This window comes from Chelonia mydas, chromosome 15 (genome assembly GCF_015237465.2).
Source record: "Chelonia mydas isolate rCheMyd1 chromosome 15, rCheMyd1.pri.v2, whole genome shotgun sequence".
Lineage (NCBI taxonomy): Eukaryota > Metazoa > Chordata > Testudines > Cheloniidae > Chelonia > Chelonia mydas.
Window position 1 is genome coordinate 2,055,456 of NC_057856.1, and position 23,845 is coordinate 2,079,300.

At 52.0% G+C, this 23,845-nt stretch overlaps 1 protein-coding gene and 1 non-coding gene across 14 annotated transcripts in view; both read left to right on the forward strand.

The window, feature by feature from the left end:
- AP1B1 (adaptor related protein complex 1 subunit beta 1) overlaps positions 1-23,254 on the forward strand; it is a 78,587-nt gene extending 55,333 nt beyond the window's left edge. For 4 of the 13 annotated variants that reach the window (XM_037879067.2, XM_037879061.2, XM_037879064.2 and 1 more), the window contains 14 exons: positions 800-965; positions 2,357-2,455; positions 4,933-5,192; positions 5,813-6,014; positions 7,119-7,139; positions 7,813-7,842; positions 7,953-8,093; positions 8,995-9,140; positions 11,069-11,198; positions 12,043-12,127; positions 13,236-13,322; positions 19,625-19,779; positions 21,368-21,376; positions 22,707-23,254. In XM_037879067.2, coding sequence (XP_037734995.1) covers positions 800-965; positions 2,357-2,455; positions 4,933-5,192; positions 5,813-6,014; positions 7,119-7,139; positions 7,813-7,842; positions 7,953-8,093; positions 8,995-9,140; positions 11,069-11,198; positions 12,043-12,127; positions 13,236-13,322; positions 19,625-19,779; positions 21,368-21,376; positions 22,707-22,781 — 1,606 coding nt within the window. In that variant the 3' untranslated portion in view covers positions 22,782-23,254. The remainder of the gene's footprint in view (positions 1-799; positions 966-2,356; positions 2,456-4,932; positions 5,193-5,812; positions 6,015-7,118; positions 7,140-7,812; positions 7,843-7,952; positions 8,094-8,994; positions 9,141-11,068; positions 11,199-12,042; positions 12,128-13,235; positions 13,323-19,624; positions 19,780-21,367; positions 21,377-22,706) is intronic. The other 9 variants (XM_043529884.1, XM_037879062.2, XM_043529885.1 and 6 more) reach the window with 5 other exon arrangements.
- LOC114022145 lies at positions 10,204-10,303 on the forward strand. The gene has a single exon (XR_003566364.1). It is a non-coding gene; the product is annotated as a small nucleolar RNA SNORD125 (small nucleolar RNA).
- Positions 23,255-23,845: the final 591 nt, after the last annotated feature.

The window sequence follows — 23,845 nt, forward strand, 5'->3', positions numbered from 1 at the left end:
CAGAGACTCCCCAAAGGCAGCGGTAGGAGCCAAGAGCTGGAGAAGCATTTGCAGGAGAATGCACGTGTTGGAGCCCTTGGAATCTCCTGGCTTTTGTTTGACTGTACCATCTCCGAATACAGTCAAACAAAGGGAGACAAGGGGAGCTGAGCTAAGGGAACCTCCCTTCTGATGGGCTAATGTGAGTCCTACAAAGGGCTTCCTGTATTCTTTGGTTTCAGTTGATCTAAAGCAAAAATGTTGCTTTCTCAATATCTGACTCTCCTCACAACCTCTCCTGTTCACACTCCACCATCCCCTTCTCCATGGTCCCAACCTCCCTTCCTTTCTTTTTCATTCACTCACCAGTAGCTTCAAGGATCTAAAACCCAGCAGCAAGGGCCTGTAGTAACTCTCCTCTTCCCCCACCCCCAAATAAATCCCTAGACCTGACTGAGTCTCTGTTGCGCTGAATCTAGTGGGAAGACTCCGACTGCATGCTCTGAGACACTGTGTGTAGATGCAGGGTGTGTTACAGTCATGCTAGAAGGAACAATCTTAACTCTTATCAAGATAAGATCATGCTCTGGGGCATTCATTCACTGTAGCTCAGACTTCCCGTAATCTCATCTCTACTGGAAAACGGCCCTGAACTTGAGAGTAGCCTTTCAGGGGGTGGGGGGTATATGACGTCACCTCACTACTTACCACCATTGTGCACAACATGCCAGTTCACGCACCACAAAGAAACTCCTCCAGGGATGGTTGGATTTGTCTGGTTCCCCATGAGCTGCTTAACTCTGTCTACACTGTTGTGAAGGTACGAGAGCGTGATTGCCACCCTGTGTGAGAATCTGGACTCCCTCGATGAGCCTGAGGCCCGGGCTGCCATGATTTGGATTGTGGGAGAATACGCTGAGCGAATTGACAACGCGGATGAGCTACTGGAGAGCTTTCTGGAGGGCTTCCATGACGAGAGCACCCAGGTGATGGGATGGAGCTGGAAAGTCAGACGGACAGGGCTGGGGGGAAGGATGCCTCGAAGTACTGATCATGGGTCACAGAGCTTCTCTCTAGGTCACTGCTTAACCTTTACAAAGGGACCTGGATCTTGAGCTATCCTTTCCCCAAAGATCTATGCCCCCAAGATGAGGTTTGCAGGGCCAGCATGGGGGAAGCTTTCCTTGCTGCCGCTCATGCTGTTCCTGTTCTCTGGATGAACTGAGGACTCTGATCTCCAGAGCTATGCCTGTGTCACCTGAGACTGTGCGGTGTTTCAGTTATCCATTAACTTGTAAACTGCCTCCAGAGTTCTGTGCGGGGTCCCTGTGTGAATGTCTGTGCTGCTCATTTACAGGAGACTTACCCAGTAAGCAAAGATGTATTTTTAGCTTGTGTGCTGTGCTGGGCGGTTGAGCTGAGCAGTGTAATTACTTTTTCATTTCCCTAAACGCTTTCACCCCACGGGATGCTCTTGAGAGCACGGCTCCTGCACCTTGTCCCCAGGCGACAGGATCTCAGTCAGTTCTCAGATCAGGACATGCCCACGTTCACTTCTGCTGTGGTAAACTAAGGTCAAGGCAAAACCATTGAAACACTGGGTGTAGCTCTAGGTTCTGCCCCTAGCCTAGAGGAGGCAGGGAGTGAGCTTGTGAGGCTGCCCTAACCCTAGGATTGTTTTGGGATTAAGACAATAAACTGGGCCTGGGAGATGTAGATTCTGTTCCTGCCACTGACTTCCTGTGTGACCTTGGGTAAATCACTTAGTCCCCCTGTGCCTCAGTTTCCCGTTTGTAAAATGGGGGTAATACTTCCCCACAACACTCTCAAAAGGCGGGATAAGCCTGTTCATGTTTATAGAATGCTCTGAAACTGACATGGGGAAGGGGCCTGGAGAAAAGCTTATAAATAAACATAAAATATCCAAATAAACTTTATGTACCATAACATTTAGATCAAGGGGAAGAGGGAAATTGACCATCCTCATGTGGGTGTGACTCATAGGTTTTCTTTTTTAAAGCCAGGAGAGACAGTTCAGCTCATCCAACTTGACCTCCTGCATACGCTGATTCTAGAATTTCACCCCAGTCGTTCTCCCATTGAACCTAATAACCTGTGATTGAACCCTCTGACATTGTGAGCCTTAGCAGGTTTAAATAGGAGTGAGTGGTTAAGGAGGCTGCCTATCTGGCCTATGACAGTCTTGTTGGTCTGTTGGCTGATGACCCTGCGTTAGAGTTTTCAACTGGTGCAGGCTTGTATCCGTGCATGATGGGAGCTGCATTTGCTCGTGGGGTGCATGTACTTGGCATTTAGATGTGCACGTGCCACCTATGGTCTGCCTGCTTCCTAACTCTCTCTTGCCTGCACTGTGCAGGTCCAGCTGCAGCTGCTGACTGCCATTGTGAAGCTCTTCCTAAAGAAGCCCACTGAGACCCAGGAGCTGGTGCAGCAGGTGCTGAGCCTGGCTACTCAGGTGTGTAACAAGCTCTTGACCATGAGAAAGGGGCACTTCGCTTTCTGGGGTTTGCCCACCACCTCTAAAGCCAGCACTGCTTTTGGACTCACATTTATGGAGATTGTGGGGCTTGCTGTGTCAGAATGGGGAACAGCCTGGGCTATCCTGCTACAGAATAGAGAGGGGCAAATAGTGGGATGACTAGGTAGAGGGAATCCCCAGCCATTTACCTATGCTCCAGAACCAGATGATGATAGTACAGATTATTCTAGAGAGCAGGTCTGCTGACAGGTCTCTGGACTCTTGAAAGCAATGGAACAACTGTGTGATTACCACACAGCTACATTTGATCAAACTTGTCCTGGTGCCAGTATAGTGGGAGATCTCTAGGCTGCCAATTAGAGTCCTACTTCCCAGGGCTGCCTGGACCATAAAATCCCTCCAGCAGTAGGTCTTGGCCTTTGAGGGGGGTGGATGATTGGATGGTACTGAAGAACCACTGGGTATGGCTGTGAGGTAGCGGTAATGAATTTACATGGGGTGGTGCTACCACAATGAATCTTAATATTGCACCGTAATAATAATCTTAATTGCACCTTAATATTTGTTGTTTTTGCCCTCCAAGGACCCCTCTTCTGTTCTACACCCCCACAAAGAAAACATCAATCCCTTATTTTCTCATTGAGTTGAGCCTATTGGTGTCGGCTCTGACGCTGTAAACCCTTTGATCAGACTGCCCCAATAGGAGCTTCACGCTCAATGACATTCTGAGAGACCGAGACTAGAGCATTGTTCTGAATCATGGTAGGGTTACTGGAGGAGAGCTAGTGTGAGCAGCACACGTTTGCCTTTTCACCTCGTTGAGCCTCTTCATTTTTCAGAGGATGAAGTGCTCCTTCCAGCAGGAGAGGCAGAGCCAGGGCTTGTCCTTCACAGGGAATCAGTGGAATTAAAGGGAAGGCTGGTGTGATAACTGCTATGAAATGTTCAGCAACTATCCAGGGGCAGCAGTAAAGTGCGCTGACTCCCAGAGGGGGACGCTCGCTCAGTCCCTCGCCGCATGCTTGCCAGCGTAGACTGTCACTTACTGTGCGCTTGGACCCCACTGTGCTAGGCGTTAGAGTCTGATTGTTGCCTTTAGGTGCTACTGCAGTAGAAATGTTTAAACATGGATCCATGTTTAGGGCCCTACCAAATTCAGAGTCCATTTTGGTCAATTTCACAGTCATATGATTTTAAAAACCATAAATTTCACGATTTCAGTTATTTAAATCTGACACTTCCTAACGTTGTAATTGCAGGGCTCCGGACCCAAAAAGGAGTTGTGGGGAGGCACAAGGTTATTGTGGGGGGGTTGCGGTGCTGCCACCCTTCCTGCTGTGCTGCTGCTGGCAGCGGCCCTGCCTCCAGAGCTGGGGAGCGGCGGCTGCTGGCCGGGAGCCCCGCTCTGAAGGCAGAGCCCACCACCAGCAGCAGGGCAGAAGGAAAGATGGCCTGGTCTGGGATTGCCACCCTTCCTTCTGCTCTGCTGCCTGCAGAGCTGGGCCCTCGGTCAGCATCCACCGCTCTCCGACCTCCAGCTCTGAAGGCAGCAACGCAGAAGTAAGGGTTGCCTGGTCTGGGATTGCCACCCTTCCTTCTGTGCAGCTACTGGCAGTGCATTGCCGCCAGAGGTGGGTGCCCAGCCAACAGCCTCTGCTCTCTGGCCACCCAGTCCTGAAGGCAGTGCAGAAGTAAGGGTGGCAATACCGTGACTCCCCCTAAAATAAACTGGTGACACCCCCTGCAACTCCCTTTTGGGTCAGGACCTCCAATTTGCGAAATGCTGGCCTCCCCCATGAAATCTGTATAGTACAAGGTAAAAGCACACAAAAGACCAGATTTCACGGTCTGTGCCGTGTTTTTCATGGCTGTGAATTTGGTAGGGCCCTAATCATGTTAGTTGGAAGGGCTTTATGGAAACAGACGGAGGGTTTTCTTGGCAAGTTTTACGTGTATGATGGGGATAGCTTAGAAACCTCTCTACATGCAATTAAATTCTTCGGAGATTATAATTTGTGCTAAATACGTCACTAGTTAAACCTTTCAAAGCTTTCCAGTAATTCCCAGTTTTGATCTCCTCTTGAGCCCATTTTGCTCTCTGCTGCAGCCTTACCACAAAACTGCTTGCGACCAGACTTCTTAAGAACAGGGAGGAGAGCTGCCTGTCTTTCTCTATCCCATGTCGTTTCCCGACTAAAGAACACGCACCAAAACGCTTACACCCTGCAGCATGTGTACAACTGGCAGGCACAGCAGAGTTGATTATATTTTCTATTCTGCCCCCATTCCCTGACCAAATGCCTGCAGCAGGATTTATGTCGGGGCAGTTGGCCTCTGCCCTGGGGGGATATTATTAATGCTGCTTCCTAGGCCAGTGAGTAGTAGTCTGTATCCTCTTCCCCGGCTCGATTCAGCCAGCCCATGAATTGTTCTAACTGCTGCATTTCCCAAAGGACTCTGATAATCCGGACCTGCGGGACCGTGGCTACATCTACTGGCGTCTGCTCTCCACTGATCCTGTAGCTGCCAAGGAAGTGGTGCTGGCAGAGAAGCCCCTCATCTCCGAGGAGACGGATCTGATTGAGCCGACCCTGCTGGATGAGCTGATCTGTTACATTGGCACGCTGGCCTCTGTCTATCATAAGCCTCCCAGTGCCTTCGTGGAGGGGAGCAGAGGCATTGTGCACAAGAGCTTGCCGCCGCGGACAGGGTCGTGAGTACCTGACGTCTCTCTAGCTGCAGCTAGCCACCTCTTTCTGTTCCTTCTGTTGACTGTATCTGACCCCTGCAGGCTCTGCCTGGAAACTGCCAGCACTTGTTCAAGCAGGCTGAGCAGTGCTGAGCCACACTCAGTCCCCCCCCACCAATGGTGGGCTTCGCCATGGGGCCAAGTTACCCCTCCATGTTATCAGCAGTACATGAGCCCCTTGCAGGGTCTGCAGAGGCCACTGATGATCTGGGCATTGAACTGAAGATCTTTGAGGTGCTGTCTGGTGTTGGCTTCTGGTGCATGGCTTATGTCTCTCCACTGGGGAGAGATTCCCCCTGCAGTAGTAAGTCAGCATAGATTGAAGTAAGTGGCTCCCTTTAGATCCAGTGTTCAGGGTACACTTGCGAGTGGAAGACAAGTCTCTCTCTGATCGGTGTAATAATGCTGAAATATTGGCCCTCTGGCTTGGGTTGGCTCTGGCTGGAGAGAATGTCTCTCAATATTCCTTGCCCTGGCCCGTTGGAATGAAATATATTCCTTCTACAGTGAGGACCGATGCCTGTTAGGTCACCCAGATCTCCCTATGGTGTCACACGTTTCACCTTCTCTAACTCCCTCTGCAGGAGTGAAAGTGCAGAGAGCCCTGACGCAGCCCCATCAGGAGCCCCACCTTCAGAACAACCAGCTGTCATCCCAACTCAGGGTGACCTCCTTGGTGACCTTCTGAACCTTGACCTGGGCCCCCCAGTGAGCGGACCTCCTGTTGCTACATCCTCTGTGCAGATGGGGGCTGTGGATCTTCTTGGAGGTGGCTTGGACAGCTTGGTAGGTCATGGGTCTGCATGCTTGATTTCTAATAGTGCGTTGGTTGTGAATCCAGGTATGTCCCTCACTGACAGCTGTGCTCATCTGTTGTCTGGCTGTGTTAATAACCTAGACCACTATGGAGCATCCTGCTAATGGTGCACTAGGCTCCCATCATAACCTTAATGGTGAATCCAGGCCCACGTAGTACATACCTTCCATTCCAGTTGTATGTGCTCTAGCCTAGGCTCTTACCATCTTGAGGCTGGGATTTGGACTTCGAGCACGCACAACTTAATGGGAAGCAGTGGACACAGCATGGTCTGGCTTCCCATTACGGGCACACTTTCCCAGCAAGGCTGGAAATCGCTGACCTAGGCAGTCAGTATGTTGGCAGGGCACCCAGCACGAGAGGCTTGGGAGTTGTTGGAGAGCCAGGCTGATGTCAAAATGGAATGCTGGCTTGGCATGAAAGGCGGCTGGATTCCAGAGTTTCCTCTGAGCTATAGGCCTGTTACTGGTCTGGCGTAAGGGCTGCTCACCTCTTCGTTCTGTCACTAGCAATCAGGTGCCATGGTCGTCCCTCCCTAACGTGGGAGGAAGGTCCCAGAAGGTCTGTAATAGCCTGTTTGTGAGCTGAAAAATCAGTAACCAGAGAAATAACTGGTGGTCTGCTAGGGGCCCTGGAAAGGGGTATAGATCTGGCCCAAGTAACAAGTCAGAACTGTTTGCCCAGGTTCCTGGGCTGGTGTCAGCAAAGTAGGGTATCCGTGTAGACAAACCAGAGGAGGGCTCTGCTCGTAGGTGCTCTAAGCTGGCAGGAACCTGTGGTGTCATCCAAGATGTGGGTTCCAAAGCTAAAAAGCACCAGCTAACATGGCACCTCCCTGCCTCTGTTTGTGTCCTGGGGTAGGGGCTCTCTGGGCACCTGTTGACTCCAGCGTTTGTGGCCCTCTGAATACTAATGCCAGTCGGATGTACTGAGTGGCAATGAAGTTGGACTAATTGCTGTTCCTTCCCTCCCTCCCCTTCTCTTGTCTCCCTGTTTGTCTCTCTTCTCTCCTGGCTTGTGTCTCTGTGCATGTGGCTGGCTCTTCTCTTCACCTTGCCTGCTTCTGCTTGGAGATGGGGGACGAGTCTGAAGGGGTATGGATCAGCCCTTTTTACTAGCTCTCTGGAATATACCTAGCCAACCTCCCGTGTGCTCCCCTCACCCATCCCTGCTCCCTGTCACTGTAGCATAGAAGGAACAGCTGGAGTTTGTGAACCTACTAGTGCCTAGAGTGGGGTGTGAAGAAATGCCATCAGTTTGGTGCAAGGCCATCAGACCCATGTTTCATATAGTGCTGTCCCACTCAAATTGTATCCAACCACCTTAGACCCTTTGGGGCTCCCACTGGGAACCTGCGCCAGCCCCCAGTACCCCACCTCCAAGACAGCAGAGGAGAGAGAAACTTTGTTCTATAAGTAGTGTCTGTGAACTCCCCATCTCTTCTAAACTATCAGTCTCTCAGGCTGTCTCCGTCCTTGTGTCTGCTCTCGGTTGATGTGTATGATGCTTAGCTTGTTAGATGTTGGGGGAAAAAGAGCAGATCTGAAGCACAGTGAAATAACAGATGCGTCCTAATGCCTCGAAGCCACAGGGCCTGCTAAGCAGTCTTGGAACAGTTCCTGACCCCACCCTTTGTCCAGTGCTTTTTAAAGAGCCGTTGGTAAAATGGGTCATGGCTGTGTGTGTGTTGGAGATCCCCCATCTGGCCTGCTTTTTATTCACCTGCCACTGCTCTCAGTGATGTTCCTGTTTCTTGTCTCTTTGCAGCTGAGAAGCGATGTAGGAGGCAGTCCTGCAGTGAGTGTGCATCTTCCATGTTTACCAGTCTGTCGCATTTTGCACCTTCCTTTTTGTTCTCTCATTTCTTTCATGGCACCCAGAGTAACTGGCTTCCTTGCTTCATACAGATGAGTGGTACTGGCTTTACAGCTCCCAGCACGGTGATGCCTGCAAACCTCGGGCCACCCCCCAGTAGTGGCTTGGGAGACCTCTTTGATCTGGCCGGTGGAGTGGGCACACTGTCAGGATCCCATGTGGCACCCAAAACTGTGAGTGGCCCTGCCTGTACTGACCTCCCACCCAAGGCTCTGGCTCTAGCTATCTGGGCTCTAACATTGCCAGGTTGTATGGACTGCTGCTGTTAAAGATCAACATGGGGCGGGGATCCATGGGCAAGCTTTAAGCTTCCCCAAGCTGGTAGAATTTGGGGATGCCCCAGGAAGGTGGTGAAGTGTAAATCCTCAGGTGAAATTGTGGAGCGTCGTGTCCTGCCTAGTGACACATGGAGGATTTTCAAGGGTGACACATACGTTTAATGTGTCTTAGATATCCTCTGTTTCCAGGTGGGTAAGTCTATTAACAGGGCGCCTCCCCACCCTAGGACTGCTGGTGGTGGGATGGTCTGGAGACCCCTCCTTTGAGGAGGGGCTGCCACTTGTTAGGCCTCAGAGTGAAGGAGAGAATGAGGGCTGATCCCAGAGAAACCTGCGTCCCTAGAAACCTGAGCCTGTCTGTGCATAGAGGCAGCACTAGTGAGCTTGCCTGTGTTCTCACCTGCAGTCCCTTGCAGGGATTCACACCCTGGCCCACATTAATGACTCCTTCCAAGAGCCAGTCAATGTACTGGGAAGATGTGACGAAAAGGGCCTACATCCCCGTGGGCTAGAAAGCGCCTGTTCCTTCAGAGTGAGGTCACGTGCATGTCTGGTATGTTCCCTGCCTTCGTGAGCTGGAGGAGAGCCAGGGAATCTTGATTTTAAAATCCCTAACTTCCTACCTGTAAGTCTAACATTTTACTGCTACAGGTAGATTGTCTGACTCTGTGCTGTCAGGAGCTCCTGCTGTTGAGACCTGGACTCCTAAGTCCAGTTTGGCTCCTCTATGATAGCCAGTTCACCTTGTGTTTCAGATCAGGTCAAAATCATCTTCTTCTGTCTTCATATAATGTAGGTCTGGCTCCCAGCCATGAAGGCCAAGGGCCTGGAGATTTCTGGCACATTCAGCCGCCAGGTGGGCGCCATCTCCATGGATCTCTTACTAACTAACAAGGCCTTGCAGGTCATGTCTGACTTTGCCATCCAGTTCAACCGTAACAGGTAAAATACTTGCTGGGCTACTAGTGCAGCACACTATGCATCAGGTGATCTCAGGAGTCTGCTCAGCTTGGGGAGGGATGCCGTCTTTGGCAGTGTGGGATATGGTTGGAAGCAAGGGGTGAGCTGTCTCCAGAGCTCCTGTTGGCCCATTCATTTGGGAGCACAGTTGATTGAACTTGGCGGTGGCATAACCTATAAGCCCCTGGCCTGGCAGGTGGGTCTGTTGCTAGTTCTGGAAGATCGGTGTTGCTGAACCAACCATATGCTCATGAGATCTAGGCTCAGAAAAGACCTTAGGCGAGCTCTGGCAAGAGAAGTGCTGGTGTGTGCCCTGGATGCTGTCGTGGGAGAAAGGGCCATGTGCACTGCACACAGCATATCTCCTGCTGACCAGCACCTGTGACTTTACAACCTGTCCTCTTGGGGTAGGAGGCAATGGTGGATGTGTGTAGGGAAAGGGCAAAGGGCAGTGATAGCGCTAAAATTACTGTGGGCCTGTCTAGACACACACATAATTTGCTGCGAGTGGGGGGTGTAAATCTGCCCTGCACTAGCCTGCTGCTGCGCACTAACGGCTCCGTTGTTCACTCTGGTGTGTACTCACGTTTCAAAGTGGAGTAGGTCTGAGGTGAGCTCTGATCTACTCCGCTTTGAAGTGGGAGCAGATCAAAACGAAAAATGGGACTTTTAGTGTGCTGCAGCAGGGTCCATGTGGACACTTAAGAGCACGGTAGGCTAGGGCAGAGTAGATCTACGCCCCAGCTTGTTACGAACAAAGTGTTCCTTTAGACAGGCCCTAAAGGAAAACCAGTGACCACGTGTCCACCAACCTCTGGGAAGCAGAGCCTGAGTTTTCCCTTCAGTCATTCTAGGGCCATCCCTGCTCCTCTTGCCTTACAGCCTGGGGGAGTCCAACCCTCGAGGGAAGCTAACCCTCAGAGGCATCTTGATGCTCAGCAGAAGGTCAGGCTGGACAAGCAGTAAAAGGACATGGCTGTGGAGCCAGAGGGCAGCGGTGGCCACATAAAGCCAGGGCAGATAGGGCGTCCTGTAGTCCCATCAAGGTAGGAACAGCCTCCCGTGATGATCCTTCTCTCCCTGAGTGCCCATGGTGATGAGTAAACCTGAGCCTCTAAGAAGTTGACTGAAGAGGCTGATCCTCAGTTAAGAACGGAGATTGAATGAGGCCTCCACCCCCGTTGCTGGTAACGGGTCTTCCTCGTTAACCGTGTCTCTTCCCGCTAAGCTGAATAGCGCTCCCTGTGTGTTCAAAGGAGCGAAAGGCACTCCAGCCCCAGCTCACAGGGGTGGCTGAGGGCTGTGGAGTTGTCCCTACTAGCATCATAAAGACCCAAAATGTAAGATTCTGAGGCCATTTGAGACCCAGCAATAGGTTGCCTAGAAATAAAGATGCAGGGTCTCCGGGCTTGGATACTTGCCAGTACCCCGTACCCACCATGGCTGAGATGTAACGGGTTTGAATCAACAACCTGTGATGGTCAGACATGCCATGCTCTGCTTTGACTGTGGATGATCTGGTGTGTGGCTGTTGAACGTGCTGCTCCATAGTTTGGGAGGAGGATTTGAATGAAGTGTGTGTGAGAGGTAATGATGCCACGTGAGTGCCCAGCATAGGCAGAGAGAGGAAGGAGTTGCGGAGTGGGAGCAGACAGACTATCGGTGTGGTTTAGTGTCCCTGAGCACATCACAGGCTGGAATTGCGCAGGCCAATCTGCCACACTGCCAGATCAGCAAGGTGGAAATACTTACAAGTTGGTGTGTCCACCATCCAGGGAAGGAGATTTGACACGTGCTGCCATTAGCATCCTCCCACCACCTGGCAGGAAACTTACAACAAGCAACAGAAATCCTAGCAGCTCCCTTTCTCTTTCCACTAACCCACCTACTCTCTTTGGGTGTCCCCACAGCTTCGGCCTGGCGCCAGCTGCTCCTCTTCAGATCCACGCCCCTCTTGCTCCCAACCAGACTGTGGAGATCTCCCTCCCTCTGAACACAGTTGGCTCTGTCATGAAGATGGATCCTCTCAACAACCTCCAGGTGAGGCTGTATGGAGGAGGCAGCTGAAAGCACACAAGTGTCGTTAGTGGACCAGTCTAAATGGCACAGTGAGGATGGGAAGGGCAAGGAGAGCCACAGTGGAGAATCTGAAACTCGTACCAGCAGCTGTGCATGTAGGGACTGGCCAGTCCTCTGAGGGAGCTGGACTCTACAGATGGAGTTTAGTTGGGGGAGCAGGAAAGGAAGCTGAGGTGAAATGGGTAATGACAGAATATTGAGATGGGACATGGAGAGATGCAATATTTCCCTGATGCCTTCTCCCTTTCTCCGGGAAAAGGGAAACCTCGTTCTGGTCCAGTGTCGAGCTCTGACTCAGGCCTGGTTTCTCTGCTTACAGAACAGGGAGCCCTTTTCAGCATATGGCTAGGCCAAGAGATGCCACTGAATACACTCTCCCAGCTTCACAGAGTGCTAGCTCAGTACCCATGCTTGGCTTGAGGAAGGAGACGCAACTGGTCTTTCTGCTCCAGCTAGTGAGTGGGAACGGGGTCTAAGAGGAGGATAATTACAGGGGAGCGTAAGATTGTAGGTTCGGGACTGGCTGCTGTTCTCGTTTTATCACTGTTCTGCTCTTCAGTTACATAATGCTGGCAGTACTTAGCCACTGTGAGCACCATGCGGCCAGTTTAACTCTTTGCCTAGGAGATTAAAGGCTGGGATTGGAACTCAGGAGTTCTTGATTCCCAGCCCTGTGCTGACTCCACTAGACCCTGTGCCTTGCATCAGATACATCAGTACATGTCGTGTCGGGTTTCACCTGTGAGCTGCCTTCCTGGGCTAGATCAGGAAGAAAAGCTAACACCCTCCGTCCCCTTGGTACCAGGTTGCCGTGAAGAACAACATTGATGTGTTCTACTTCAGCACCTTGTACCCGCTGCACATCCTCTTCGTGGAAGATGGGAAGATGGGTGAGTTGATGGGATTCTCTAGCCTGGAATTGGTGGCAGAGAGAGCCAGCCAGGGTGTGGGTGAGTGAGTAAATGGAAGAGGGGAGGTAGTGTAAGAACTCCCATAGGCAGTTCAGAAATGTTGCCTGTATAGATGCAATTCCACCGTTGGTCCTTGGACGATGCTGTGTCCTATTCAGATGGAATCCTTACAGTGTGGTACTTCTAGCCCTGTAGTTCATGACTCTTGGAACTCCTTTTAAGAGAAATGAGAATGAATCTGGGAATGTCACACCGCAGGGCTGAGCTCTGATGAACAGGATGGGAGGCATCAAAGCCAGGTTAACCTCTGCCTTAGTAAGCCTGGAGTGAGGGCTGAATTGCTCCTTATCAAGCTGTTAGTCCTCACTGCTTTTCTCTTCCACCGCTTTCCACAGCAGGGCTTGGGAAAGGACTGGAGACCGTTACTGAGCATAACTAGAGCCAAGCCCCACTTTCATCTGATTCTGACCCTTCTAGGAGTCCTCTAGAATGCGACTTTTGCTAGCGTGCGTATATATGAAAAATATACACGTGTGCGCACGCACACCTGTCTACACAAGACACTACCACCATGCTTAATTTTGCAGCAAGTCTGTAGTAGAACAGTGCTAAATTTAGCTGTTTTTCAGTACAGTTCTGCCCCCATTGTTCAAAGCCTTGATCATACAGTCATGTTTTTCTTGTATCCATTGCTATTTTTCTTCTTCTAATTAAATACTTTAAACAGGGCTGGACTATGCTTTGGTAGTTCACTTCGTGTAGTTTAATTAAAGCCACTTTATTCTGAATGGGTGCCCACACAGGGGTTTAACGCAGTTTAGCTAATCCACTTTCAATTCACACCTTTAGTTAATCTGGATTAATTTTCCAAGTGTCCCCATGTAGACAAGTCCTAAGGGAATAAAGTACTGATGCTGACCACCTTCCACAGATTGCTGGAGGCTGCTCCCTGTGGGTGTCTGTGGGAAGGAGGGGAGCCCTTCTTTAATGGGCTTGGGCAGAGTTGTTTGTCTGGAGTTGATGTACAAGTGAGGTGGCTAATCTCCCAGGGTTCACGCTGTGTACCTACTTGTGTCTCCTCCTCCAGAGCGGCAGATGTTCCTGGCCACCTGGAAGGACATTCCAAATGAGAACGAAGCCCAGTTCCACATCAAAGATTGTCCTCTCAGTGCAGGTGAGTTCCTGTAGTTCAGCTCTTTCAAAACGGGGCCCAAACTCGTTTTAGTGGTGAGTTGGTTTGGGCCGTGCCTGGTGCCTGCGGGCCGTGCCTGGTGTCTGCGGGCTGTAGAAGCCTCTTGGCTGGAATAATCCACATCTACAGCGCCAAAAGCAATACTTTTCAAAGGCAGCACCAATACTCCCGACGCTCTGGCTCTGATTTCCTCTGGCGTGACAGCAGGTACTGCCAAGCAGAGGTGGCTTGACTTGATAAGAGTCAGTGGAGTAGATCGCTGTTTTGTAATGCACCTATGGAGCCCTGTCAAACCAGGGTGCTCATTGAATGCTCCAGTGCTGCCCCTTCCTGCAGAGAGGTTGTGGGCAAACATGTCCCTGCCATCTTAGTTCCTCCCTGCTGCCCGGTGAGGTTCTCTTTCTGCAGCGACCCATTAGTGCCTGAATGGCCTTCCCTTGCCAAAGCAGAGCCCATTAATTGCTCCGTAGGGCTGTGAAGAGTTCTGGATCAGATAAACTCCTGCTGTGTAATCAGAGAGCAATTCTCGTCTAATTTCAGTTCCTCCCACACCTCCTTCTCCTCTTGTTTCCAAGCAACTGTGGCTGCCTTGACTGGCTGGGATTGTTAGTCCTTGTTTTCTGCCTGGGGTCAGATGTCAGGTTTGAGACAGCAGGAATCAAGAGGGTGGAAAACCAATGCAGACCAAATCCGTTTGTCCCAGCTGCTTGTCCCAGTGCAGCACAATGTACTGACCTTTAAGAAACAAAAGGTAGAGGAGGCTGAGTGGCTGAGAGACTTGGTAACAAGATACAGAGCTCCTGCTTCGATTGCTTGTTCACGTCCATCGGTGTGCGCGCACCACTATAGCTACCTGCACCGGGCCCCGGACAGCAGGACCCTCAGGGGAGCTGGCAACCCCAATGGGGGCCACTAGGCCGTTGGCCCTTCTGGACCCCCTGGGCCTATCAGGAGTGCCAAGGGGCCCCATCCAGGGCAAGTTACTCAGTGCAGCGTTCCCGGTCCCCGCATCAATGCCAGACGGTGCCAGAGACTATAGTATCCAGGCCTCCAGCATCCCCCCAGCATAAACCGGAGAGACCGGCACCGGGCCCAGGAAAAGGGACTCCCACCCTGGCCTGAGCCGGAGGCCCCTCCCATGGAAGAAGGGGAGCAGGAGGACCAACCAGAGGGGGTCGAGCAGCAGCTAACTTCCTCGTCTTCCCCCAATGAGGCTGTGGCGGGTACAGAGGTGTCCGGCCCTCCGCCGATAGACCATCGAGCCCACCAGGAATTGCTGCGCAGGGTCGCCCAAAACTTGGGGTTGCAGGCCAAGGAGACGGTTGAGCAGGAGAACCCCATGGTGGACATTTTGAGCCCCGAAGGTCCATCCAGAATAGCGCTTCTGCTCATTAAGACCATTCAGTCTAACTATAAGATTATATGGCAGACCCTGGCCTTCAACGGCCAAAGGTGTGGAGCGTAAATACTTTGCCCCATCTAAGGGCTATGAGTTCCTGTTCTGTCACCCGAGTCCATGCTCCCTGGTGGTCTCGGCGGTGAACGAAAGGGAGTGCCATGGACAGCAGGCCCCGGCCCCTGAGGCCAAGGAGGAGAAACGCCTGGACCTTTTTGGTAGAAAGGTGTACTCGTTGGGGGGCCTTCAGTTGAGGATTGCGAACCAGCAGGCCATCCTCAACAGGCACAATTTCAAATCCTGGGCGGCGGTGGGGAAGTTTAAGGACAGCCTCCCACAAGGTTCCCAACAGGAGTTCACGGCCCTGGTGGACGAGGACAAGGCAGTAGCCAAGACCTCTCTCCAGGCCTCCCTGGATTTGGCAGACGAGGCGGCTAGGACAATCGCGTCGGGGTGGTCATGAGGCGCTCGGCGTGGCTCCAGGAGTCAGGCCTGCTGCCCAAGGTCCAGAATACACTCCAGGACCTCCCCTTCGAAGGGTCCAGGCTCTTCTCGGACCAGACAGACGTGAGGCTGCACAGCCTCAAGAACTCGCGAGCTACGCTTAAGTTGCTGGGTATGCACACCCCGGCGACCCAGAGGAAGCCCTTTAAGCTGCAGCCTCCCGCTCAACGCCAGTACCAGCCTTGCCGTAGGCATGAGCCTTACCATAGGCGAGGCAGGGATAAGAGGCGACGGCGTAACAATAATGCGCCAGGCCAGAACCAAGGCCAGCACAAACCCCAGCCGGGCGCTAAGCTAGGCTTTTGAAGGTGCGCTTGAGGACAGCGTACCAGACCAGTCACTGGATCCGTCCCTTTGTTTCCTGAACTGCCTGTCCTGTTTCTCCCGTGTGTGGTCCACCATTACGTCAGACCGTTGGGTCTTATGTATGGTGCGGAACGGGTACTCGCCTCCCTCCCACCCCTCTTCCCTGTCCCTCTTCAGGGACCCCCTCACTCTAGAGAAGGAAGTCCACTCGGCGCTAAAGATGGGGGCGGTAGAGGCCGTGCCGCACAGCCTAAGGGGGAAGGGGTTCTACTCCCGGTACTTCCTCATCCCCAAGGCCAAAGGGGGCCTTCGCCCCATCCTAGACCTGCGCGGGCACAACAATTTCCTTGTCAAGGCCCAGTTCTGCATGGTCTCTCTGGGCACCATCATCCCTTCCCTGGATCCGGAAGACTGGTATGCTGCCCTCGACATGAAGGACTCATACTTTTGTATCGCCGTCCACGCAGCACGTTGGCGTTTCCTACGCTCGCCATGGGCCGAGAACATTACCACTTTGCAGTTTCCCGTTCGGTCTAGCTGCGGCCCCAAGGGTGTTCACGAAGTGCATGGTGGTGGTGGCGGCCTTCTTACCGAGGCAGAGAATCCGGGTGTACCCGTACCTTGACGACTGGCTCCTGGTGGGCCGATCTGAGGCGGAAGTGCGGGGCCATGTGGAGGTGGCCCTGAGGTTGTTCCACGAGCTGGGGCTCCTGGTCAATGTCCCCAAGTCCACGCTCGTCCCCACACAGAGTGGAAGTCAGAGGGGCGGTCCTGGACGTGGTGCAGGCCAGGGCAAGCCTTCCGGTGTCCCGATTCTGGGCTATCCAGCAAGCGGTCACCTCCCTGCGCCAGTTTCCAGCGACAACGGCCAGGTGCTGCCTGTGGCTGCTGGGCCATATGGCAGCATGCACGCACGTGGTCAGGCAGGCCAGACTGAGACTCAAGACTCTGCAGGCGTGGCTCACTTGGGTGTACCGCCCAGGCAGGGCCCCCCTGGACTTGGTAGTGACAGCCCCAAGGGACGTGCTGGACTCCCTGCTGTGGTGGCAGTCCAAGCCTGTGGTTTGTGAAGGCATCCCCTTTGCCGCCCCACAACCGGACCTGATGCTGGTGACTGACACATCAGACCACGGATTGGGGGCTCATCTGGGGGACCTCATGACACAGGGGTTGTGGTCTGGAGCAGAGCGGTTGCTCCATATCAATGTGAAGGAGCTCAGGGCGGTTCGTCTCGCCTGCCAGACCTTTTACACCACTCTGAGTGGTCACAGCATGACAGTTCTGACAGACAACACTCCTGCCATGTTTTATATAAACAAACATGGTGGGGCTCGTTCCTCACCACTCTGTCACGAGGCTCTCCTCCTCTGGGACCTTTGCATGGCCCATGCAATTCACCTAGAGGCATCCTATCTCCCAGGGGTACGAAATGAGCTGGCGGACTCCCTCAGCAGGTCGTACCGCATGCACGAGTGGATGCTCAGGGTGGACGTTGTGCTTTCGCTTTTCTGCAGGAGGGGGTTTCCCCGGGTAGACCTGTTTGCCATCAGGGCCAACACCCAGTGCCCGTGGTTCTGCTCGTTCCAGGGTCACAGCCTGGGCTCGCTCCCGGACGCATTTGCGATCTCGTGGAGAGGGGGCTTGATGTATGCCTTTCCCCTACTCCCCTTGGTGCACAAGGTCCTACTCAAGGTGCGCAGGGACAGGGCGGCGGTGATCCTCATCACCCCAGCCTGGGCCCGCCAGCACTGGTACACGTCGCTCTTAGAGCTGTCGGCGGAGGCCCCAGTAGTCCTACCCCTACACCGGGACCTCGTTACACAGGACGGCGGGCAGCTTCTCCATCCCAACCTACAGTCACTGCACCTGACTGCGTGGAGGCTCTGTAGCTAAACACCCTGGAGAGCCAGCGCTCCCTTCCCGTGCAGCAGATTCTGCTTGGCAGTAGAAAGCCCTCTACCAGGACGGCCTATATGGCCAAGTGGAGAACGTTCTCATCTTGGTGTGAACCCCGACAGGTGCGGCCGTGCCAGGCCCTGGTGCAGGCCATCCTGGAGAACCTCCTGCACCTCAAGCAGCAAGGGCTAGCCCCGTCCTCACTCAGAGTGCACCTGGCGGCGATCTCCGCCTTCCATCCGGGGTTCTCGGGGGACTCAGTGTTTTCCCACCCAATGGTGGGACGCTTCCTTAAAGGGTTGGAGAGGGTGTTCCCATACTCCCGCCCACCAGTCCCTCCATGGAACCTTAACCTGGTCCTCTCTAAATTCATGGGACCCCCTTTCAAGCCCCTCGCTTCCTGTTCCCTCCTGGACCTTTCCTGGAAAGCGGCATTTCTGGTTGCCGTTACCTCGGCCAGAAGGGTGTCTGAACTGAGGGCCCTCGCCTCTGAGCCACCGTATACAGTATTCACAAGAACAAGGTGCAGCTCCGGCCGCACCCCAAGTTCCTCCCTAAGGTGGTCTTCCAATTCCATTTGGGCCAGGACATTTGTCTGCCGTTGTTCTTCCCAAAACCCCATACGGACAGGAGTCACTGCAGCTTGCACACCCTGGACGTGCGTCAAGCGCTGGCGTTCTATTTGGAGCGCACCAAGCCCTTTCGCAAATCCGTGCAGCTGTTTGTGGCTGTGGCCGAGACGTTAAAAGGCCTCCCAGTGTCGGCGCAGCGGACTTTGTCTCGGATTACAAGCTGCATCCGGGTGTGCTATGAGCTCGCAGGTGTTCCGGCCCCGGCCGTCACAGCCCACTCGACCAGGGCGCAGGCAACTTCCACGGCATTCCTGGCACAGGTCCTGATCCAGGAGATCTGCAGAGCAGCCACCTGGTCCTCGGTGCACACCTTCACGACCCACTACACAGTCAACCAGCAGGCCAGAGAGGACGCGGCAGTTGGCAGAGCGGTCCTCCGAGCAGTTGTTCTGTGACTCCTCCCCTCCTCTAGAGGTAAGCTTGTGATTCACCTAATGTGGAATGGGACGTGAACAAGCACTTGAAGAATTAAAAACGGTTACTTACTTTCTCGTAACTGTTCTTCGAGATGTGGTGTTCACGTCCATTCCACCACCCACCCTCCTATCCCTCTGTCGGAGTCGCCGGCAAGAAGGAACTGGAGGGGGTTGGGCCGGCGGGGGTATATATGCACGGTGCAGTGGCACCACTCAGGGGGCCCCTGCCGGCCCAACGGGAGCTCCTAAGGGAAAGTTTCCGACGCTCGTGCACGCAGTGCGTGCACACCTAATGTGGACTGGACGTGAACAGCACATCTCGAAGAACAGTTAGGAGCAAGTGAGTAACTGTTTTATTTCACCTCTGAGCTGTTTATTGCAATCCAGCTTGGGACAGAAGTGAGCAAATACTACTGCCGCTCAGTAATGGTTACCTGAAATGAGCTGCCCTTGCATTCGCCTAGGGACTCATGCCTCTGTCACAAAAGCCACAAACCCCAGGTGGTGTTTAAATGGAGCCCTTGTCAGGGTGCTAGGAAATAGTGAATTGACCCTGTCTGTGGGAGGCCCAGCTAAGCTAGGCCCAGCTCCTCCCTTTAAGAGTCACTATATAGCATAAGGATGCTGGCTTCAAGGGGAGCTCATCTTTAGCAGGAGTCTGTTAAGGAACTGCTGGTGAAGTCTCTGCTTCTTCCACCATAAGTCTGCGGTGAATGATACAGAGGATATTTTTATGTATGTAGTAGTGCTGTGGATTTGCTTGGACAGTATATTTGCCTATGAGTCACAAATATGGTGGGGAGAAGGCTGGCTTACAAGCCAGGGGGAGCAGAGCAGCTGTTTTTGTAGCTTAGTGCCATGTGCTAAGAGAAACAGAACCTTGAATTTGGGTTTTGGCAGGTAAACAAGAGGAACAGCTTGTCACATACTTGGCTTTAAATTCAAAGACTTCACACAGACTCTTACTGATCTGGGATCTCAAACCTCTTTTAAGCAAGTTGTGTATGTTCCAGGCCTTCTAACCAGAAACAGCTGATTTCTGCAGCACACTGCATGGTGATATCCAGTTGACATAGTACTTCCAGTGCTCCTATCCATAGCAGCTCAGCTGTGTCTGTCTGTCTGTCCACACAGATGCTGTTAGCAGCAAGCTTCAAGGCAGCAACATCTTCACCGTTGCCAAGAGGAACGTAGAGGGCCAAGACATGCTGTACCAGTCTCTCAAACTGACCAATGGGATCTGGGTCCTGGCAGAGCTACGAATCCAACCCGGCAGTCCCAGTTTCGCGGTAAGACCAGCTCCTCCCTCTTGTTCCAAAATAGGCTAGCACGTGGGGTTGCCAAAATTGTATTTCAAAAATAAGGGACTGTTCTCTTAGCACTCCTGCCCCGCCCCACCTCCCAATATTATTAGTATTAATAACAACACTAAGCAGGATTCACCTCCACTGGCCAGGGTTATTTCATACCACTTTATGCATCACTCAGCAACTCCCCATCTTGTTGGTCAGAGGTGAAGAAATTAGGGATGTCCCTTGTAATTAGGGACTGTTGGCAGCACTACTAGTACCCCTCAAGACACCAGGCTTGTCCCCCCACCTCCTCTGCTTGGAAATCTGAATCGGGGCAAACTTTCTCCTTCAGTAAACATTCCTCTGTGTTGTTGGGAGCCCCAAACACAGCAGCCTTGTGTTAGTATGGGTGGTGTCATTGGCCAGTCTGTCTTGTTGTTAAGATGGGTGATCTGCAGTGGCACTTCATAGAATCATAGAATCTCAGGGTTGGAACTGTCCTCAGGCGGTCATCTCGTCCAACCCCCTGCTCAAAGCAGGACCAATCCCCAATTTTTGCCCTAGATCCCTAAACGGCCCCCTCAAGGATTGAACTCACAACCCTGGGTTTAGCAGGCCAATGCTCAAACCACTAAGTTATCCCTCCTCATGAGCCACCTCCTGATAAGCAAGGAGTTAACCTGAGCTCAGCTTTTCCTGGCCCTTGTACAGGGCTGCTCTTTGGAATGGGCTGTGAGCTGGCTGGTGGGAGAATGTCTTCAGGAAGACAAGACTCCTACTTGGGCCTATAGGACTGGAGTGAGCTGCAGGCTTGGAAGTTTTCTGTTCCCCTTTTTATTGTGTTAACTCTTTGATTTCTGGCTATAAGTATATATAGCGGAACCCTTCACTGACTGCACCAGCTGAGTTGTTCGACAGTTTATAGGGACACAGGATAAACGCTGGGGAAACGTATTAGATTAAATCATTTTTACTGTGTTAGTAACTAACACAAGTAAAAAGAAAAGGAGGACTTGTGGCACCTTAGAGACTAACCAATTTATTTGAGCATAAGCTTTCATGAGCTACAGCTCACTTCATCGGATGTAGCTCATGACAGCTTATGCTCAAATAAATTGGTTAGTCTCTAAGGTGCCACAAGTACTCCTTTTCTTTTTGCGAATACAGACTAACACGGCTGTTACTCTGAAACCTAACACAAGTAAAGAAAATGCTTATTTTCATAGTGTTCCTTTAAATTCAGACCGATTCCTTAAAAAAAAAAAAAAAAAAAAAAATTCCCTTGAGCATGCATCCTGGACAATAGAGAGAGCCAGACAACAGCAGCTGCAAAGAATAAACCCGAACGCTGATGATTGCAATTTAGCCCTGCATGTACCTTGTCTGAGACATGAGTGCTCAGTCATCAGAATGTGGTTTCCTGAGCTGTTTCAGCCAGCCCCAGCTGAAACTGGCTGCAGAGGTTCCCCTGGCAGTGTTTTTGTTCTGTTGTATTCTGATGAGCTCTCCGTTTGCATCTGGGTTCACATTTCTCTGTATGTTTTGTTGCTGCATGCCCACCGCTGGCCTGCTCCTGATGTTGCAGGATTTGGAGGTTAGCAGAGTATTTTTCCCCCCTTTTTTCGCTGTATACAGCTGCCCTCATCATTTCACCCCTGCTGTTCCCTCCCCTGTCCGCCTCATTTCATTTCTTTCCCTCGTGCTGTTGCTGCCTCCGGCACACACTGAGTAGCATGGGATGGCCTGCGGCCGCTGATGCATGGTCGATCCAACCACAGAAGGAGAGTTTGGGAAGGGGCCTGGGGGAAGCGAGAACCACAGCTCTGAGAACATGAAATGCCCCACACACGTACCCCCACACCCTTCTGGAAAATGCTAGCAAAGCATGGCTTGGCCCAGACTTTCAAAAGTGACTAGCCATTTTGGATGCTTAACTTGAGTAGCCTTAAAGGGGCCTGCATCTTAAGTGCCAAGCACCCACCCTCTGAACAACAGGCCCATTTTACGTTGTCTCCAGACAAATACCCCAAAATGGATGTACCCAAAATCACTAGTGACTTCTGAAAAACTTTGCCCTAATGACTGCACCGTGTGTCCAGCCCCCAAGTGGACCTTGCCAGTCGTGTTCCGGATTTCTCCTTTCCTGTTCATTTCTGGTGTTAGGGACTAATTGAGCTCAAACCAAAGAGAACTGTGTACATTTAAATCTTATCTGGTAAGTAACTTCAAGGCATTAGTTTCAATTAAAGATGAGACCTAACACTTCAGGTTCCTGCCCAGGTGAATAATGTGTTAACAGACAATTCAAAGCCCCGAACAGGCAGAGGTAGGGAGTGTGCATGCATGCGTGAGTGACTGTCTCTAGCTCATTTGTGCTCCCTACAGCTTTTGTGCCTGTAGATCACATGCATATAGCTTGCAAGGGACTCTGCCTCTCAACCTGCCCTGGGGAATGATGCTGGGTGAGGGAATGGATGGACGGGACCCAGATCGGAAAGGGAAGCAAGCGGGTGGTGATAAAAAATGTGGGAATCAACTTCTTTAGCCTAAATAACTTTGTCTCTAACCTTAGTCTCATGACTCAGTATCTCTGAAGTCAGTTTTACAACAACAAGGGGAGACGGCTGGTCTGTGTGGGATGGAGGTGAAGTTTGGCCCATGGAACCCAAGGCCCGGTTGAGTGGCAGGGCATCGGAGGCTTGGCTTTGCTGCACATCCATGGCACCGAAAGCTTTCGAGGCTTTCTTCAAAGGCTTTGGATGACCATTCCACGAGGTCATGCTTCTCTTCACCCACCCCAAAACCTTTGCTAGAGGTTCCGATCCAGTGCTCCAGTTACTAACAGCTGGCGAGTAGAAGGTGAGTGCCTCCCTTGCAGTGCTGAGTAAGCTGCCATTGAGTTGTGTTTCCCTCTTTCCGTGCAGCTGTCTCTGAAGTGCCGAGCGCCTGAGGTATCCCAGTATGTTTACCAAGCATATGAAACCATTCTGAAGAACTGAGGCACCCACCTCCTCCTCCTCTCTCTCCCCCCGCATCCCAGATGAGGAAATGGGGACCAGAACCTGTGGGCATGTTTCTTCTTGACCTTGGAAGGAACAAATGCAAGATCAAGATACTCTGGAAACTTCAAACTGGCGTCCCCTGACGCTGAAAATGGTGTGAGCGGCAGTGCCTAGCATTCCATCTTCAGCTCTCTGGGGATGGGGTGGGAAGGGGGGGGGCAGGGGGAGGGATCTTGTTGCAATTCAATGCATCAGTGGAGAATTTTTTCATGTGAAGTAATGCAGTGTCCTCTTTGCTGACGTTGCCCCTTTAAGAGCCCTGTTTTTTGCCCTTGTACTCTTACTGAAATTAAGAGCGTGCGTGAGAATCTGGGTGGGAAGGCAGTGCCCACTGACTCTCATTACTATCTTCAAATCCATCTCCCCGACCTTCCCAGACAAATAAATGAATTGACACTTTGGTGCTTAAATATGGCTTGTGCTATGTCGCCAAGCCCAGCCCTGGGAAGTCAGTGGTGATAAGTCTCTTGCATTTGAACGCATGTATTGTCTGGTGAAGAATTCATTGCTAATAACCCCTCTTCTGATGGGATAGCTATGCTGAAGCACTGCTTCATCCTCCTCCTTCCATGGTGACCTGTTATTTGGGGTGGATTTGCTTCCAGTCCTGCTTGGGAAAAATCCAGAAGCATCACTTGTGCTGATCTGTGTTTAATGTGCCTCTGAGCCTCCCTTATTTCTAGGAGTGGACAATAAAAAGGGACTCTTTGCTGAAGCTTGGCACAAGTTCTCAGCCTGGGGGGGATTGTGGGAATTTGGGGGCAGGGGGAGGTGTAACAGGAGTAGGAAATGATTTGGGGCTCTTTGCCTCCGCAGATCGAGTTTTTTGTAACTTGCCGAAAGCTTTGTGTCTGCAGAGTAGACAGCTTCAAAAGCAGCTTGCTAATGATGAATCGTTGCCTTGAGTATTTTTTCAAGGCGGCAAATCTTCATTTAGACCTCTCCTTCCCCCTTTGAAATTTAACGGACCAAGGAACTTGCTTTTCTTTGTTCTGCGGATA